The 15,327-nt window shown below is 42.1% G+C and overlaps 1 protein-coding gene across 11 annotated transcripts in view; it reads left to right on the top strand.

Moving 5' to 3' along the window:
• The window catches only part of tanc2b (tetratricopeptide repeat, ankyrin repeat and coiled-coil containing 2b), a 265,575-nt gene that overhangs the window by 153,753 nt on the left and 96,495 nt on the right, over nt 1–15,327 (top strand). The window contains exon 1 of one of the 11 annotated variants that reach the window (XM_049562627.1): nt 9,306–9,808. The exons of 9 other annotated variants lie outside the window; for them this stretch is intronic. In XM_049562627.1, coding sequence (XP_049418584.1) covers nt 9,697–9,808 — 112 coding nt within the window. In that variant the 5' untranslated portion in view covers nt 9,306–9,696. Of the gene's footprint in view, nt 1–9,305; nt 9,809–15,327 lie in introns of those variants that run through there. One more of the 11 variants, XM_049562628.1, reaches the window with a different exon arrangement.

The following is a 15,327-nucleotide window of genomic DNA, read 5'->3' as shown; positions in this document are numbered from 1 at the left end:
TTCACAGGCTATAGAATGCTGGCAGAGAACATGCGATATGTTGCTGTGAGCTTTGAATGAAGAAAAAGGCATCTGGTATTATTTGGTATTATAATAAATGTAATAATGATAAACTTTAATTATATGGCACCTTTCAAAACACAGTTACAAAGTGCTGTAAAATAAAACTAATGTATCCATAGTCAAATAGGGAACCATCCCAGGGTCTAGACGCTGATGGTGGTAGAGGTTGGTGAAGATGAGAAGGTGCTGATGATCTGGATGAGTAGAGGATTCAGCCTTTGTTGAGCTCGTCCTGGACTCTGGATACAGTGGCTAGATGTGAACAGGGTGGGGGAAGGCGTGACAATTCTGCCTAAAATCACGGCTGACAGCAGCAGAAGAGAGAGCAGATTTAAAATTTTGCAGTAGCATCCTGATTGGCTGATCGAGATCGTGGTGAGGTTTGATTGGATAACTACAAGAGTGAACACCCACAGTCAGCAGATTGGAGGAAGCAGTGGGAGTGGGAGGGAGAGAATTATGAATGAATGAGTCTTCCTGATGGAACTTGACCTGACCTGACCCACATCCTAATTGGCACAGAGATTAGGATGACGTGCAGTAGGCTACCACACCTGCCTGGTACTTTGACCAATTAGTTGCACGACCCAGCCTGTCAACACAAGATCCAAAGCCCAACCCGAAACCGCAAATTCTCTAATAACAATGCGCCGCTCAAATGATTTAGTTTGGGGACATTTCATACAGGTGAAACACAGATTATATATTTCAAAATAAACCAGCATGTTCTTGTTTTACTCAGAACCTGAGACAAAAGACCTGATTCAGGACTCCAACGGCCGGGCTCCACCGGCTGCAAACGTAAGCGTCACATCAGCGTAGCGTCGTGGCGTATTCATCTGGGCTCCACTGACTGCGTACGGAAGCGACACGTAGAGAAGCCAGCGGGGTTGATTACCGTTTGCTGAGCCGAGAGGATGCGTGTAGGCTGCATGAAATGTTAAAGCATTTTCCACCTAAGTTATTACATATATTTGAGTTATCTACAAGTTTACTGTACTGTTTGTCATGTACTCGCTTTCAAATGTCCGCCAAATGTCACAGATAAACATTGGTAAATGCATGAAAAAAAATCATCACATATCACCTCTGATAATGGTTTATTCATTTAAAAACACATTGTGTTCGTTTAGCACACTATTTCATGTAGTTTTTATCTGCTGGAGGGTCGCGTAGGGGAGCGTAGCGCGACAAAAATAGAAGAGCCGCGTAAAATAGAGAGTTGTCGCGCGACAGACGGGGTTGTCGCGCCGCTCCCATTGCCAGTGGAGCCGCTGTTATTGATTAACAGGGGGCGAGCTGCTACGGGACTCGCGCTGCAGACGTGCCTGGTGGAGCCCGGCCGTAACACTGACAGTAGTCTTCCTGCATAATGATGACTTTTTTTTAAAATACTTGTGTACTTTTACTGAAGTAACATTCTGACTGCAGGACTTCAACTTGTAAGAAAGTAGTTGTGGATATTTGTACTTTACTTGAGCAAATGATCGGAAAACTTCTTCCATCTCTGACTTTAACCCAACACTGGGCTCAACTCTGGATCATCTGCTTAGTGTCTTTAAAAATTGTGATTCAAACGCCATGAGTTCATTTTTCCGAGTCATGATATCATTTCTTTCTCCGTGCACTCATAAAAACACATGTTCTCATTTTGTTTCAGATATGCAACATTCTTTCACCGTCATGCATTTTCCACAGACCACCGTGTTTACGTTGCCTATTTTTAGTCCGCCGTTATCTGAGACCATAAGTGGCAATGATTGCTCATCCTCACTACGATATCTCAGTGGCTGATTGTTATGAGTTGTAATCACTGATTGCTTATTTGTTCCTTAATAAACGCCTCACTCAAGTGTCAGCCTCGCCAGAGACTTCGCCCCAGCTGATTGATTGGCCCTGCTCCACTCTGAAACATTTAAAGGGAATTATTTCAACATCTCTCCCCAGATTACACTGCTTTCCCCTAATTAATGGCAGCAATCAATACAATTACTCCCTCCCTGTGGATTGCCACATAAAGGTGGAAAATTGCTTTTGGCCTTAAAACCTGAGAATAAGCTTGATTTAATTATGCCGCCTATTTTTTTTTCTCCCACTCTTGTAGCAATTATCACAGTAATATGAGTATATCTAAAATCTATTGTCTGTCTCTGGTGCTTACAGTAATATAGTGATATGTGAATAAGTGGCACTACAGTACAGCTAACTTCTAAACGGTCACGTGACGCAGGCTTAAAAATGCTCAGCAGTGAGGTGGATGGTCAGGACTAACAAGGCTCAGTGTGCAGAACTGCTTAGTCAGGTTTTACAGCTCATTGTGTGGGTGGTCCTAAAGGATCCACATTAAAACAGTTGAGCCACTGAATGCTGCATCTCTGAGCCTGTGTCATTGTTTGCTGGTGTTAAGTGTCCAAATGACAGGATCACTTGTTGGCATCTTTCTTGCACAGATACAATGGACTATAATTAGATTTTGTCTTAAAGTCCACAGATGAAACTCGTGTTCAGGCACATTATTTTGGGGATTCTTCAAAAGAGGCGTCTGGGAAATGTAGGATATCATTCCCTCAAGGGGTGGATGAGGCAAGTTGTGGAAACCTAAACAGTTCTAGCTCGTCAGAAAATACTTCATGAGTCATCTTGACAGTCACAGTATGACACAATAATGTGAGAGCGGAGATACACCAAGAAAGGGCAGAGGCATTGTTGCAAGTTTTGGTTTTACTTTCAAGGCCCAGATACACCAAACTGATGTGGCCGTGTCTTGGCCAGAAAGTTGCACATGAACACACCGCAAACACTTTAACCGATGGCCAGTCAGCACGTATGTTCTGCACCTGCGTGACAGGAAATAACTCCACACTAGCAGACAGCAGTGGTCTATGTTAGTCATTCAAAAAGGGAAGTCCAAAGACCATCTTGACGCTAGTTAGCCAGTTAGCACATTAACAACACAATCCAGTGTTAACAGAACAGAGCATGTCTACCGTGCACCAGTGAACAAACACACACCATCACAAGTTTGTTTTGGTCTCACCCCCTCTTGATGTTAGCTCTGTTTCCCTCCTCTCTTCCGTATCTTGTCTCACGTGCTGAGCTGAACTGTCAGTCAGAGTGATTTCATTAAAAATGCTAACTAGCGCCGACAAGGGCCAACTGTACAGAACACACAGCAGTGACGAGGGCCACAGGCACTCACCAAGGGCCTTAAAGGAGACCTACTATACTCATTTTCAGGTTCATACTTGTATTTTGGGATTCTACTAGAACATGTTTATGAGGAAAATAAAGTTGACCATTAAAGCGTTAGTGGTCAAAATACACTTTATTTTCCTCATACTGTCTGTGCTGGGACACCCGTATTCACCCTCTGTCTGAGACGCTCTTTTTTTTTTTTTTTTTAGCTCCTGTCCCTTTAAGCGCCCCTCCCCAAATGCTCAGCCTGCTTTGATTGGTCAGCGTTTCTGGTGCTTCTCTGTGCTCTCGGTGGAGTAAAACACCATTTACTGCCTTAAAAAAAATCACCAATAAAAGCTTCTAAACAGTTGGAATTAGGGGTGGGCATCAACTTTTGATTATTGATGATTGATTGTTAAGGCTTTTGATCAATCACAAATAATTTTGCTCGATAGTTGCAGTGTGTTTCCCCTACAATGCCTGGCATAGGTCTGGCAAAAAATCATAAACAGACGGAGGCTCTCATCGCTCTCCAAAGCCTCGGCGGCGTCCCTTGAGGCCTCTGAAAACACTACGGCATTGAAAGACGGAGGTTTCGCTGAAAACTGAAGCCTGTAACTCTGGCTGGCAACAGTTGTAAATACCCAGGGGTGAACTGCGCATGCGCGCCATTCTTCCTCTTTGGCCTGGGGGGTTGAAACTCAGAACTGGGGCAGCTGCACTCTCTTGCGGCGACAGTCTGCACTGCACTCTTTTGTTTACTCTCTTTGGAAATACTCGCTTATCAATTAATCGATAATTGATCGTTAATTTTTTTGATAATCGAATAATGAATTTTGATCGTTTGCCCATCCCTAGTTATATGATCTGAAATAGAGGAGAGATTAACAACATCGGCAACTTAAATAATCCAAACGTTAGCATGTAGCTACATTTAGCAACATATGTAATGTAGACACTTGCAGTAGTGTGCCTGGGCTATTGACTTTATAAAGAAATCTGTCAGGAGCTGACGTCAGGTTGTTGCAAAGTAGAAAAAACACTGGAAACAGAGTTCTCAGAATGGTCTGTTTTACTTTTAGACACGTTTACCTCATTATATGAAACATAGGCCACTTTAAAATAAACATCCAACATTGTAACATTATATATATGACAGAAAATAACAAAAAGCATAAAAGGTCTCCTTTAAAACCATCTAAGGCTAGAGCAACTATTTTGATAGTCACTAGTTCTAATGTCTAAACTGTGAGTAAAGTGTGATGATCCACTTCTTTTCTTGGTATTATGTGATCATAAGCTGAATTTCTTTAGTGAGAACACAAGATCATATCATGTGGCAACCCGCTTTCATCCCCAGGGCATCAAATACATCAGCTTGGTCAGTGGCCCTCGGTTTATGATACCGACACTCAGGGCGCCCTTTTAGCATCCGTCTTAGACGCATGGGTCAAACAAATACAGGACTTTAACCCATGAGACCACTATTCTTGTCCCAGGTGAAACTAAAAGTCAAATTTGAGGGTTTTTTTTAAAGTTACAAAGTTAATTTCACATGACGTAAGTCAACTTGTTAACTTATTTATGTAAGTGTCGCTATGAAACAAACGTATATTAACCCAAACCATTGTCTTTTTTCTAAATCAAACCAATAGTTTTGTTGCCTAAACCGACATTTCCTGTGAACACAGAAGTTTATTTTGAAAAAACACTGTAGCAAGTAGCAGTCTTGAATTGACATGCTGTCCCCGAGTATCCAAAACCAATGCCAGAGGGGTACAGAGAGTGCCATAGTTTATAGCATAGGGCCACTGACCAAGCTGCCACATTTGACGGGTTGGGATCGAGAGTGTGTTGCATGAGGTCTCCATCAGTAGAAGAAGTTGTCATGGAATTAAATGTTGAATTTTGTAATGGAGTAGAGGTAGAAGTATATAGAAGTGGAAGTAATGCTACAGTATAAAAGTAAAAGTCCTGTTTTCAAAATGTTGCTATGTAAAACGCAGAAGTTTTGTCAGCAAAAGTATTCATCATGAAGATTCACCACTTTAAGAGGTTAAATTTATTATACATGCATTACATTACTGTATTATTGTTCTAAACACCCATTACTCCCAACATGATGTAAACAAAGTTGTTTAAAATGCAGCAGTGTGTCTTTTTTGGAGTAAGATGTCCTTGTTTCTGGACACCACAACATGAAATCTGGACTTTTCCTTTAAGTCATCTAACACAAACCTGCAGTGCAGCACGCCTCAAGCATTTTATGGTATCTTGTCCTCTCTGTGTTTTTGAGAGGAAGGTTGGCATTTGGGACATCTCAATCTCCCTCTCTCCACGCCTCCTTAGCCAGCCCTACATTTTATATGGCATCTGCTATCCTCTGAGAATTTTTGAAATGAACACTGACATTTGGGACATCTCAATCTCCACGCCTCCTTACACCAGCATCGCACCTCGAGAAAATCGTTCTTCAATTATTGTCATTATTTCTTGTCTCAGCCATCCTGGCCACCACGGACCCTCCAAATCATTTGTTCCGCTGAAAGGAAATGTGACATTTTCAGCTCCACTGTCACAGGTGAAAAATAAAGAGTGAAGGTTAAGTGTAGAAAGGAGTAATTGAAATGGAGGTATGATGCCCTCAGGAGGAGCACTAAAGAACCAGCTGAATTAAGTGCTGTGACAAAAATTCGTGTTATATTTCAGTCATCAGCCAAATAGTTTGGACATTTTGGTGATGAAATATTATCACATATCTACCTTTCCTTTGTTAAGTGCAATTATACACGTGACACTGATGTTATCAGCCCGTTATAGTTTATTAATCTGTGTTTTTTAGCCCCATAAATAAGAAGGGGCAACTATAACAATGATAATAGACAATAATAATAGAAATATGAATAACAGTAATAGTAGTATATAGTGGCATATATGATACATGTTAATATATTATAGTAAGTGTTTGTGAAAATTAGAATAAGTGTATAATAATATTAGAGGTATGACTAATAATAGCAGCAGTAGTAGGCATCAGAGAGGGTTGTAGCAGCCGTGCAACAACGACCCACGATCCAGTCATAACCCTGATCTGCAGGAACCTGCAAGATGAGAAATCTCAGCTCCAGGAAAAACGCAGAGTTTTCTGGCAGATTGGGTCTATATCAGCCTAACTAGGGGCTGGTCCAAGGCAAGCCTGAGCCAGCCCTAACTGTAAGCTTTATCAAAGAGGTTATGTCACAGATTTGTTAGGTTTCACTACGTAGTTAGGTTTAGAAAAGCACATCAGGCACACCAGAAAAACAACAATTGTCTTGGGTTAAAATAAGTAAAATAAAAATGTTGCCTTTTGGTTTCACAGGAGAAGCAAACCCTGCTGTCCTCGGTGAAGGTCCTGTGTTTGTTTGACCCATCCACCACCCCTCACACCCAGCCAGCCAATGCAGACTTTCTTGTTCTTTATACTGCATCATCCGATTTTTTTCTTTGCTCCTGTCACAATTGTCACATTGTCACACAAGGTTGCCACCTAACAATAAATGTAAATAGCCATTTGCCTGTTACTGGCCTTTTGAACCTGACAATAGATGTGGCAGGCCCCTTTTAACCCATATCTACGATGCTTATAACAACTGATAACGGTTATTTAATTGGGAGTATACACAGCTGCATGTAAACAGGAATATTTGGGGAATATTGATTTTCATTAGCCATGTAAACAGCTGATGAGGAATACTGTCTTTTTCAGAATAAAGGCAAAAAACTGGAATATTTTGTGCATGCAAATGTAGTCAAAAGAAGTGATGTATCAGCCAGTTCGGCTGTTACCAGGCCATTAATGCCCTTGTTTATTGTGTCAAAATGTGGAAAAATGAAACAGCTAATTAACACTTTATATCTGTTTTTGTACCGATTTAAGAAACAAGTTATAATGTGGTGATTGTTAGTGACCTTTGGAGGTGCTGGGAGGTGGATTTTGTCAACACTGGGCAGAGCCAGGCTAGCTGTTTCCCCGTTTCCAGTCCATGTGCTAAGCTAAGCTAGTGTCTGCTAGCTAGCTGTAGCTTTCTGTTTAATGTACAGATATAAGACAGTGGTATTGGTCCTCTCATCTAACTCTATTCCTAAAGCGTATCCTCCCAAAATGTTAAACTGTATGTCCATATAACAACAGACAGGGTTTACTTTGGAGTGTCTCTTTGATTATGCCTTTGTGTACGCCTAACCCTACACACTAAACTAGAGGAAAACAAGAGCTCAATGGGTACTTGAGTGTCTCCCTAACATGTAGGCTATACTGTTGTCCAGTATAACTGAAGTGATGCAGTTAAGGCAGGAAACAGTAGAAGCTTAAACTCTAGTTAGTGAGCAGATTTCTAGACAACTCTTTGTTCATTTGTCTGAGGTATGTGTAATTACTGAGCATAGTTCAGTTAACACATGATAAACAATTTTAAAATCATGTTGGGAGATGCAGAAGAGATCTTAAAAGGAATTTATTGATTACAATTGTAAAGAAAAACTTGATGTGTGATTAAAGAAACATAAGGCATAACGACATTAGGACAAAAAAACATGAAGAAATCAATGCCCATGAAATTAAAAACAAAGTAACAAACATTGATTGTGGGAGACGTACAGCTCCGTGGCGATGCTTTGAACATGCAGTGAAGAATTTGTAGTAAATTATACAGAAGAAGAAAAAGTTTATTACAAGAGTGTTTTCTAAAACAATTTAGACATTTGATGGGCTGAATAGATATCTATGAATGTGGGTTGCTGATTAAAAAAGGCACAAGTTAAAGTTTTAAAATAAAAAAGCACCTCCTTTCAGGTAAAGGTGTGGATAAGACACGGGGAAGAGGCAAGTTAAAAAATGACAAAATACAAAGCTTTGTTTCCTGTCAGCTGTCAGGAGCTGCATGATGATGTTTAGAGATGATCTGAAGAGCACACACACTTGCACAAGATTGATGTTTTTATTTACAAAAAAAACACTAGTCAGCAAAGTTTAGGTTTTATGTTCCCCGATGTTTCTGTTTCTCAAACACTTATGCAACCTCCCCGAGCATGTGTATCTGTGCTCGTTTTAATCATAACCAGGCATGTGATCAACCACCCCCACTTGTCATCTCACTGGAATATGTTGCATCATGTTGACAGTATGCGACCAGCCGACAATAGACCTCACTTGTGAGTTATTTTTTTCCTGGCAAAAACTAAAAATGGCCGAAAGTCAATGACTGTGCACTGATTATCCAGAGGGTGTTTGAAGGTTTGACCGCAGGGATGGTTGGATAAGAGACCCAAGGATTGGTGGTGCGCTCAAAAACTTTGACCCGTTACCGTGTCACATCTGTAAGGCTCGTTGGTTACACGCTGCAAACGCTTGTTGGAGATGTCACTCTGGGGAAATAAGTGTGACTGGAGGAGATTAATGACAAACACTTTGAAAACAGCGGGCTACGGATATGAACCCCCGACTAAAGCAAAGGCGGCACACAATAAACTCTGAGCCCCCCGCGGGTTTGAACCCCTAAATAGCCGTAAAACATGGCTGCAGCTGTACAAATACAGTTTCAAGGGTAAAACAAGGACAGGCAGGGATGCCTGAGCCTAGGAGGAAAATGGAGTATTGAAACCCTTGTTTCCCATCAAATAATACCTTTGCTCTCTTTTTTCCCGACTTGTGATCTGATGTGTCCCCAAAGCTCCGTCCACGAAAACTGTGTTCCTTTAATAATACTCTCCCTCCCTCCCTCCCTCCCTCCCTCCTTTTCTTTTTTATGCCATTTTCCTTCCTCCCTCAATACCCACCCTTCTCCTCCCCCTCCTTTTGCTCTGCGGTTGCCATGACAACAGCAGCACTGCACCATTCATCTGTTGTAGACCTGGGCTCCTGTTCCTATAGTGAGAGTGCGCCTCTCACATCTATACATAACACGCTAAGTGCTAATGCAGTCACGGAGGGGAATGAGGAGCTATCTGTGCTCCACTCCACGGGCTCCTCACAGGAAAAGCTCCCTGTGCTGTTTTTTTTTTTTTTTCCTTCTTCATCTTCTTCTTCTTTGCATAGTGGTGAAGGTTTCGGTCACCTGTCAGCCCTCGGTACTACTGCCATCATAGAGGTGTCACCTCTGTGTCCCCCAGTGACACAGTGACTGCTGCGTTCTCTTCCTTCCTCCCTCCCTTCCCTTCCTCTTTCCTCCTCCTCCTCCTCCTCTCGCTCCTCCCGTCACTGCCATATCTCGCCTGGCTCTGTATCACTTACTGCGACTGTAAGAGCGGGCAGCATCAGCACTGAAACCTGTGGAGATTTCCTCAGAAAGGAAACAAGGGGGGAAGGAAAGAGAGACAGCAGAGAGAGCTCCTGTTCCTCCGCACTTCTCCTCTCCTGCTCGGCTGCAGGTTCTTTTCCCCCTGTTTTCGTTTTTCTCTTCTCCTTGGTTATTTTTGATGAACTGGTCGTCGCTCAGGGAGGAAGGACTGCTCGTGTCGCTGGAGGGGGAAGGAGGGGAGCTGGTGCCGTACTCCAGCCTTCAGGAATGCGAGATCTGGTTTGAGAATGGTGAGCCCTTGCCACACCCTCTTTTGCTTGTTTCATTGCTCCATCTGTGCCTGCAAAACCCTGCCCCCCCCCCTCCCCTGTCCACCCCTCCCCTCCATTTCACCTGCTGCTCCACCTTTGCTCACCCCAGTGTCTGTCTGATCTCACAGCTGGAGCCGGCTGCGTCGGCCGCTGGTTCGAATGACGTTTGTGCAGACATGGGGCTAATGGGAGGAGAGCAGGGAAAGTAATTTCTCTCTGTGAAATGATGCATTTGTCAAAGGGCTGCACTCTAATGACAATGTAGGCTCGAGGACCTGTGAATCAACCAGAGTGCGATAAGTGTTTTTTTCGAGCTGCTCTGTTTCATGCGTCAGCGTGGGTGAGCATTCAATTGTCTTTGATTGTGTACGTGCGTATGTGTATGTCTGTTGGACTGTGCATGTCTAAGCACAAGCTGTGGGCGGCTAATGGTGCTTGTTCTTGTTGTTGTGTGTCTCACTTTTCCTTCCAGAGCCCAGCGTCATGTGTAGCATATGGTTGCGTAAATGGGTTGAAGTTGGTGGGGAATAGTTTTTCCCCCACACCGTGCAGTCGACAGCAGCAGCAGCGGCAGCAGCTTGTTGTTGTGTACCAGAGCCACCTCGTCATGTGCTAGGATGTGGTTCCTCCTTCCAGTTCCCAGTGCTGCAGGCTGCCTACCTCCCCTGCCTTATCCCAGGGGACTGCTAGCTGGTGTGTGAACAGAACAAAATGTCTCAATAACAATGTCTGCCAGCAAAACACAAGCACCTCATCAGCAGCTGCTATTGCCGGTCTCAGGTGAATGGTTTTTGATGAGGCGCCCACAGCCAGTTTTCACACCACTTAGTACCACCACCTGGAGAGTGCTTTGATGAGCTCACTTTGTCAGCTGTCATTCAGGATGCGTCGGGCAATGACACTGAGAACTTCAATTTCAGGGTGGATAAACAGCCTTGTTGATTGGGTCCAAGGTGGGAGAACGTTTCCGGGGTTTTAGGATCCCTCGTGGGGTTATTTGGATCTGATGGAGCAGAATGAATGAGGTCTTATCTGCAGTGATATACAGCATCTCTTCATGGTTATGACACAGTGAGATTTGTTTTATTTCTCTATTCTCTCTACATGTTTTAGCTGAGTGAGGACAAGTATTTGTTAGTCAGAGAAACTGTTAAGAGAGCAAGCGGCACAGAAAAATATAGGTACTTCAAGTTTGAGACAGTTGTATTAGACAGTATGTCACTGTCTGAGAATACCCAGTGAAAATGTGTGGTGCAGTACATTTCTTGAAGTGGCTGCTATAGTGTGTTTTCCAAGGTTATTCTCATCTCTGCTTCCACCCGAGTTCTTCACATGTCTTGTAGGTGTATGCCAGTGCCTGTGATCTCATAGAAAAGTCAGTTAAACCTGGCTTTTTGAGTCACTGGCTTCTCAGCTGATGTGCCCCACTTACCTGAAAATTAAACCTCATATAGCCTCTGCAGTGGATCAGAGTGATATTGATTTATATAATTGCTCAATTTCCTTCCCTTGCAACCTCTTGAGTGTGTCTCAGACAAATGGCTTGTAAGCCTGGGATAAGTTATGAAATAAATATGACAGACCGTCTGAAATCCAGCCTTCTTTGGTCCGTTTTTAGGCATCAGTTAAAGGTCAGCGTGTAGGATTTAGGAGGATATATTGGCAGGAATGGGATATAAAATAATAAGTATGTTTTCTTTAGTGTTTAATCACCTGAAAAAAAGAATTGTTGTGTTTTTGTTGCTTTAGAATTTAGCTGTTTTTATCTACAAACAAACCAAATACTGGCTCTAGATGGGGCCATAAGTGTTTTCACATTGGCCACTGTGGTTAGCGGCTCTTCTGCAACGAGCCAAACAGCATCAGAAAAACACGGCAATCTAGTCACATAGGGAGCGAGTCCTTGTCTGCAGAGATCGTCCTGTTGCACTGCCATGTTTTTAGAGTAGCCCAGAACGGACAAAGCAAACTGGCTCGAGATAGGGCCATTTCCATTTTCATCAGCCTCTGTAGTTAGCATCTCCTCTGCGTTGAGCCAGACGGCTTTGGAAAAACATTGATTTTTAATGTGAAACGGCTTCATCAGTGTTTTATTCACCTGGTCTGTTCATTTAGGAGAGGAAGAGAGCTTAGCCAATAATTCATCTCCCGGTAAAAAATGCTTGGCACATGGGAGAATTTTCAGCTGGTTGCAATTTAGACTCCTTACCACGAGACGCCACTGAATGCTACATACTCTTCATTTAACCTGACACACTATATATCAAATGTAGCCATAACTGGATTAATATTAAGTGCCTCTGAAGATTAACATGCTTGCTAACCAGTATATTATAGGCTGTATTCACCACTTAGTAACAGTTTGGTGTCTGTGTTACTGATGCAGCTGCAGGCCTGTTTCAGCACTCAATCTTGATTACAAAAGCAGCCTGCTGAGTGACACTATTGGCGGGTGGGCACAGTCTGTACCGTGCATGACACCCCAGCTATAAATCAAGCATTGGTGACACCACTGTCCTTATAAATCCCTCACTTCTCTTCTCTTCTCAGTGCAAAAGGTTAGGAGAGGAATCGAATTTTGGAGTTGTAGAAAACTAGTTGGAGGGTGTCATCTTCTTCCTTCGTCTCTGGTCAAGGTGACCCAGCAACTCTCCCCCTCAGCTTTTTATGGCAGAAGTCCATTTCCTTAACAGTCAAACAGAACTTCTCAAATGTGCAGACTTCGAAATTAGTCATCAAGAGAGCTGGTAATGCAAACTCTTTAACAACTCCCTGGGATCTAGAACCACAATCTTTTATTATGATGAGAGAAAGTACAGTTAGTACCGCCATTAGCAAGATGAAGTCATCCTGTTCTGTTCTCGATCCCTCTCTGACCATGCTCCTTAAAATCAGCTCCCAGTGTTTATAACAACCTGCAATTAGAAAATCTCCAAAGCCTTCAAAACAGCTACCGTATACCCTCTGCTAAAGACATGCAACCCAGACAATGCCAACCTCAGCAATTACAGGCCCGTCTGTAATCTCCCATTCTTTGGTAAACTTTTTAAAAAAGTTTTTAATCATGTACCCAAAAGGATACTTTGCCATTTTTCAACCTGTTTTGTTTGAAAACAATGTGATTAGTATGTGTAAATGAACTGTGGTAAACTTCCTTCCATCTTTCCCACACCCAGATCTCCCTACTCATTTCACAGCTCAAATTCACATGTTATCTGGTGGATTTCCACTGGCTCTAGGGCTGTTGCTCAAACTACAGATGGTAATTCATTTTCCTTTGCCCGCCACCACAGATGCAGAGTATAGGCGTGGATCGAGACAGAGAGCCGCCCCTCTCTCTCTGAAATTCAGACCGAACTGTGATTAAACTGTAAAACTAGGTAGTGCTGATCAAATATGAACCAAGATTCTGATATTGCGTTGTCTATTTCTTGCCAGAAATTACAGTTACCATTCAACCGTAATTTGAGATCCTTTGTCACCAGGCTGTCACCAGCCTTGTGAAAGTAATACAGGAACTAAGAATCATTGTTGGTGCTTAAGAGGCTGTGTGATACAGTAGATCATTTAATTGACAGTCTTGTGAAATGGGAGGGTGTCTTGGATGGTGTTCTTGTATAGTTTCTTTAATACTTAGCATTCTTTGTGATATTGACAATGGCGTTCCTCAAGGAACCATTCTAGATCCTTTTCTATTTTCTTTTTACTTTTGTTTGTTTACTAGTTGTTATTTATTCTTTATTATGTGCATTAATTTTGGAAAATGGTTGACGAGGACCCAAATACATTACCATACTAAACGTGATCCCACTTGGTTACATCATCATAGTGCTGTTTACCATTGTCAGATGATCCCAATGCTCTCAGTACATCAATGCATAGAGGTGAGGAAAACTTCAAAACTAAATGAGGAAGAAGAACCTGGTAGGAAGAGATGAGTTTCAATCAGTATCTAGCCAAACAGATTAAAACATACACATAATTTAGAGCAGTTTTAGACCCTGATTTCCCCATCTTAAATCCCAACATTAACTAAGGAGCATAGCTAAAGACCTTTCCTGTGTCTAGAATTTTAACAAATGCTGAAAGAAGAGATCACATTATTCCGCTGCTCATGGAACTGATTTTAAAGCTCTTTTATTTGTTTGGTACTTGGTAACTTGAAATGACCCACCAACTCCTTTGTACCAAAGATTAACAGACCATTAAATACCTTCACAGTCTTCTCTTTTAGATCTTCCCATTTTATACACAGTTAAACCAGAGAGGCTTCCTTTTGTGGAATATCCTGCAACTTGACCTTGGAATAGCAAACTTGACACATCATCTTTCCTCTGGGTTTAATTCCTCAGGGCTTTCGTATTTCCTTTGGTTTTACTCTTGAATCTCCAATGTTTGATGGATTTATATTTACATGTTTAGCAATTTTTATTATTTTTTTTTACCACAAAACATGGCATTGCTACAGATTGTTTTATCTGTCTGAATTATGAACCTTAGGTAAAGCAAAAAGCCCACACCTTTGCATGAGAGCTGCTTTACAAACCAAAATACTATAACTATCTTACTACCCCTTAGTGTGCTTACAGTTGGGTTTATCTGGATATTTAGCGGTACCTTCTGGAAAAAAAAAGCTGTGGAGTGGAAAAGAGAAACCCGCAGTGTGCTATTAATAGCGATAATAATGATTTGCTTACAAAACAGAGCAGTGGGTTACATATACCACCTCAGTGCTTTCTGCGAATGCTGGTGGTGGAGAGCTGAGCAAACATTTCTCTGTGAGAATACACACAGAGGCCAAAAGAAGTGTGTTATTGTGTGTGTGTGTGTGTGTGTGTGTGTGTGTGTGTGTGTGTGTGTGTGTTTCCATGCGTATCCAAACCCTTACACACTGCTGCACAGGACTGCACAATGACACCAGCCTCAGTATTAACATTCACCACTTGTCTGTCTGCCGTTAACTTATTTGCTCAGTCATTTCAGGCCGCTGAACCGCTATAAGGCATTTGTCTGGATAACAGCTCTGACTTTGTATGTCTGCAATCAGTCTGCTAACTATGTCTGCAGGATTACATAAGAGCAACAATTGATTACAGCTTGTGTCAGACATGAAAGAATATGATGTTCATTTTATGTCGTGCTAAAGATAGTGCCCCGATTATCAGAAACATCTTAATCAGAAGCTTAATCGGATGCTTTGAGATCAGTCATGTAATGCCGCTCCTTATTTTTTGTCTTCTTTGAGTGTTTAATTTTAATTCCTTAATTGAATACCAGCAGAGAAACATGCAGCTCGTCCTGATTTTCTCAATGACAAGGGTGTGGTCCTCAAAGTGAGTGTAGCCAGGAGGTTATAAATATCCCCACAAGAGGCTGAACTCCAGCTGGGACAGGTCAAGGCAGCCTTGCTATTATTAGGCCACCGTATCAAGTGGTGTCCTTGGCAATTATGCTACTCTCGCTTTCTTAAACTGCTATCGTATTTAACTTTACAGCTT

Source organism: Epinephelus fuscoguttatus, linkage group LG20 (assembly GCF_011397635.1).
Source record: "Epinephelus fuscoguttatus linkage group LG20, E.fuscoguttatus.final_Chr_v1".
NCBI classification, from domain to species: domain Eukaryota; kingdom Metazoa; phylum Chordata; class Actinopteri; order Perciformes; family Serranidae; genus Epinephelus; species Epinephelus fuscoguttatus.
This window is presented reverse-complemented; position numbering and strand designations above follow the sequence as displayed.